This window comes from Myotis lucifugus, unplaced genomic scaffold (assembly GCF_000147115.1).
Source record: "Myotis lucifugus unplaced genomic scaffold, Myoluc2.0 scaffold_880, whole genome shotgun sequence".
Taxonomy (NCBI): Eukaryota; Metazoa; Chordata; class Mammalia; order Chiroptera; family Vespertilionidae; genus Myotis; species Myotis lucifugus.
In genome coordinates this window covers 33,237-37,863 of record NW_005871928.1, presented here as the reverse complement: position 1 = coordinate 37,863, position 4,627 = coordinate 33,237, and the positions used below count along the sequence as shown (strand labels likewise).

The 4,627-nt window shown below is 45.6% G+C and overlaps 1 protein-coding gene across 4 annotated transcripts in view; it reads left to right on the top strand.

Moving 5' to 3' along the window:
* The first annotated feature begins 2,657 nt into the window (after positions 1-2,657).
* LOC102437863 (zinc finger protein 551-like) overlaps positions 2,658-4,627 on the top strand; it is a 14,634-nt gene continuing 12,664 nt past the window's right edge. For all 4 annotated transcript variants that reach the window (XM_014448619.2, XM_023747448.1, XM_006106670.3 and 1 more), the window contains exon 1: positions 2,658-2,920. In XM_014448619.2, the coding sequence (XP_014304105.1) occupies positions 2,918-2,920 (3 nt within the window). In that variant the 5' untranslated portion in view covers positions 2,658-2,917. The remainder of the gene's footprint in view (positions 2,921-4,627) is intronic.

Here is a 4,627-nt window from a genome sequence, read left to right as displayed (position 1 = left end):
TTGAAAGCATGGATTATGCTAAGTAAAAAAATTCAGTCAGAGAAAGATAAATATCAAATGATCTCACTCATTTGCAGATTATAATGAACAACATAAATCGATGAACAGAAACAGATCCAGAGACAGAGAAGCATTGATCAGATGCTCAAACCTCAGAGGGGAATGTAAGGGAGGATGGGGGATAGGGAGAGAGATCAACCAAAGGACTTGTATGCATGCATATCCGCATAAGAAATGGATACAGACAACAGGGGGTTAGGGTGAGGGCAAAATTGGTGGAGTGAGTGGACAATGGGGGTTAAGGACACATTTGTAATATCTTAATCAATAAAGGAAAAAAATAATAAATAAAAATCTCTGAACTCCTGTTGTGAAATCTTTTCTGCATAAAGTCAGGAACTCAAACATTAGAGGCCAAGCTGAGGCAGACCAACTCCAGGCTGGTTCCTCTTCCATAAAAGTTATGCCTGGGACATCCTGTGTAAAGACAGAACAAGGTATGATTTTGCTCACAAGACTTGGAAGAAAACGTGATGGCCCACAATCACTTTGTTGTTGTTGAGTCAAATCAATATTAACACTGTTCATTTTTAAAATGTCTTTATTGATTTTTTATTTATTTATTTATTTATTTATTTATTTATTTATTTTTTAAAATATATTTTATTGACTTTTTACGGAGAGGAAGGGAGAGGGATAGAGAATTAGAAACATGGATGAGAGAAACACCGATCAGTTGCCTCCTGCACACCCCCAACTGGGGATGTGCCCGCAACCAAGGTACGTGCCCTTGACTGGACCCTTCAGTCCACAGGCCGATGCTCTATCCACTGAGCCAAACCAGTCAGGGCCTTTATTGATTTTTTAGAGAGAAAGGGAGAGGAAGAAACATCAGTGATGAGAGAGAATCATTAACCAGCTGCCTCCAGCATCCCCCCTACTGGGATGGAACCCCCAACCTGGGTATGTGCCTTGACCTTGAATCAAACCAATGATATGTTGGTTGATGGGTACACACCCAACCACTGAACCCCACTGGCTGTGCACACTATTATTTATTATTGTTGACTCTATTACAGATGTTCCCAATTTCCCCCCATCCTCCTCCCCCCTTTTCTCCCTCTACCCTGCCTTCACTGCTTCTAGTTCCTCACCACATTACTGCCAGGAACCAATGCCAGCATGTCATAATTTCAAGAGTTTCATCAAAAGGTTGATGAAACTTGGGGACTCAACAGGGTTGAGTCACACATGTAGTCACCTGTTGGGAATGGCTAAAGGCATTTCCCCAAACCTAAATAGGAAACTGACTGTGACTGCCAGACAGTTAAAGGGCATCTTAATCTATATGTTATTGCCTCCTACTGGCCAAACACCTGAACAGCTGTAGGCTAATTCCCCCAAACTGACAATGCTTCTGTACCCTTTGAAACCTTACCTTTTGAAGTGTATTATCTCCACCTTGCCTTAGGACAAATTGTGTTAATAAAAGCAAGGGTCCTAGACAAGGAGGTAGTCTTCAGTTCCTTTAGCTGAAGGTTCTCTGACCCCCAATGCCTTTCAAAATTATATCTCGTCTCTGGACTCTTTATTAGTCTATGGATTTCTATGTCATCTGCACACAGCCTTTTCCAGATTCCTGAACCTTTTTTGATGCTGGGACATGAACCCCGGCAATTACTGTATATGTCCATGGCCTATACATATATGTATATACTTGGATTAAAATATTTTTGTTGATTTTAGAGAATGGGAGGGAGAGGGAGAGATAAAGGCATTAATGATGAGAGATAATTTCTGATTAGTTGCCTCGTGCATGACTCCATCCACACATTGGAAATTGAGCCTGCAACCTGTGTAAACTATGTGCCCTGACCAAGAAAAGAAACAGTATCACATGACCTCATCATTTGTGGAATATAATGAGCAGCATAAATTGATAAACAAAGTTACATTCAGAGTCATAGAAGCATCGAGCAGACTGTCAAACTTCAGAGGGAATTTAAGGGAGTGGGGGGGGGGTGGTTAAAGGATCAGCCAAAGGACTAATATGCATTCATATAAATATAACCAATGGACACAGACACTTTGGGAGCTAAGGGCATGTGCTGAGGGGTGGGGGTGGCTGGGAAGAGCTCAATGGGGGGGAAAAGGAGTTATATGTAATAATATATGTAATACTATAAAAATAAATACTTTTAAAATATAAAAATAAAATAAAAAGAACCATGACGTGGTTCACAGGTCAAGGCTCAACCACTGAGCTACACCACCTGGGCTGCATTATTTTAAAATTTACGAAAATACATATATTTTTTATTGTTGATAGTATTATTGATGTCTCCCATTTTCCCCCTCTGTGTATAATTCTTTGGTGGATCTCTGGCAGTCCTCCCACCTCCTTCCCCTCAGAGATCTGTCAGTCTGCTCCAGTTAGCCAGGCCTCTGGTTCCATTTAGTCCCTCCCCAGGCGTCACTTGCTGGGCCACATCACCTTTATTCATATAATTCATAGGCTGAGATGCTAGTACTACACTGAGCGATTGCGAAAACTACATTTCCCAGAAGGAACTGCACGCATGTGGGCGGCGCTAAAGGACAGTTTGGTGCCTGCACATCTGGTTAGGGCGGGACTTCCGCCTTCCTCTTCCCGTCGGTCATTTTAACTTTTTAGGTCTTTGTTCACAGACTCCCAGGCTTCAGGGCGCTGGTGGTGAGTCGGAGGAGGCCTGGGAGGCAGCGAGCCTGCTGTGCGGGGTGTGTCTGAGGCTCCTTGAGCCCAACAGCCCGAGATTGGCGTCCCCGTGCCTCCCGGACTCCTCTCTGCTCACAGCGTCCCCGCAGCCGGACCCCATTTCACCCTCCAGCCTTGGGGACCGGCCTCTCAGGTCCCGCCGCCCAGGTCCCAGCGCTCAGAATGGTGAGTCCCTCGTGGGTGACACATGGCTGATGGGGGAAGAGGGTGAAAGGCAGCCTGGGCCGCCTTGTAAGGACGTGATGGTGCGAGTGAGCAGGGAGGATTCGGAAACCCGGGCCTGTTGAGGGTGTAAAGGCAACAAAGACATGAGGTGTGGTTTTGCAGGAGGAGTTTTACTTTCATTCCCAGGACGCTGGGGCCACAGATGGTTGTGAAAAAAAGAGGGAATTTTCTCAGGCCGGATTCTAGCTTTTCCTAACATTGCTCAGAGGAAGGACAGACCAGAAGACAGAGGACAGGTGCTGTGGACAGGAAGGAGAAGTCCTGTAAATGATAAGGGAACTGGCAGAGTGAGCCCTGAGGACTGAGCCCTGAGATAACACAGGCATCTGGAGGGCACCTGGCCCCGGGGCTGGGCAAGGGCACTGAGCAGCCTGAGCCCATAGTGCCTGGTGGGTGCCAGGCTGTCAACAGACCATTTTCATTCCACAAATTCCTGCAAATGCAGAATGAATTCGGTGTACGGGTTTGTGGAGCTTATTTCAGGGCCTCACCCCCTTGTGGCCTCTGAGATAGTAGTGTCCTGGGACTGTCCAGCTGCTCTTGAAGCCCTTGGACCTGGGGAGTTTGAACAGACACTAAGCCCAGACTCCTAAGGCCAGGAGTAGGGCTTCATGACATGGACCTTGTATTTGGCAACCAGTGTAATGAGTGCAAGGTCCTTCAGACATAGGTTCCAGAATGTGCAAAGGCTGGGTGAGGAGTGAGCTTGTTCAGGAAACTTCAGGTATATTTTTTAAAATACAGTTATATTTTTATTGATATTAGATGTAGAAAGGAAGGGAGAGAGAGAGAGACACAGAAAAACGGATGAGCAAAAAACAAGGATTGGTAGCCACATGCACAATTCCTACTGTGTATCCAGACCACAACCCAGGCATGTGACCTCTCGAGTGCATAGGTCTATGCTCAACCAACTGAGACACATCATCCAGGACTGTAGGTCACTTTAATACAGGGAATCATGGTCAGGATGGTAATGGTAGTAGTAGCTCAGAAGGGACAGTGAGCCTGAGGACTGGCTTTCTTGCTGGGGCCACTATTAATGGGACGTGGATGTCACAACACAGCATAGGTACAGAAGTTGTCATGTAGAGTGTGGGGAAGAGAGAATGGTTTTGCAGTGGCCAGTGCCTTTAAAAGATAAGTGTACCTGAGATTAATCGGAGGCCGAAGAGTAATTCAAACAAGATGAGACTAGGGCTGGTACATAACTTTTCTAATCTCTCACCAGGATTTTGTTGTGACCCTTGTTGTGTCCTGGCTTTGGGGAGTTGCAATCAGTCTTGTGGATTAGCTCAGAGGCTTGAGTGGTCATCTGTGAGACTCACTGGGCTTGGTGCAGAGGGCCATCGGGGCTGGGACTTGAGTGAAGGTTAAGGGAGAGATCTTGACTGTGACTAGTGAAGGGACATCAAGTGCCACATCACAGGAGGTGGTCTATGGATATATGAAATCTGATTGTTCTTAATAGTTGAGGTTGAAGGAAAAAAAAAAGTCATGGAGAGAGGCATACATAGCAGGACTCAAAGCTGCCTCTATGAGTGTGGACTATCAGAGTCTGGGCAATGCTTGATTCTGATTCAATTTGGCAACCATCTCTGGACCACACATGCTGAGTAATAAGTAAAAGGCCAGGAGATGAATGTG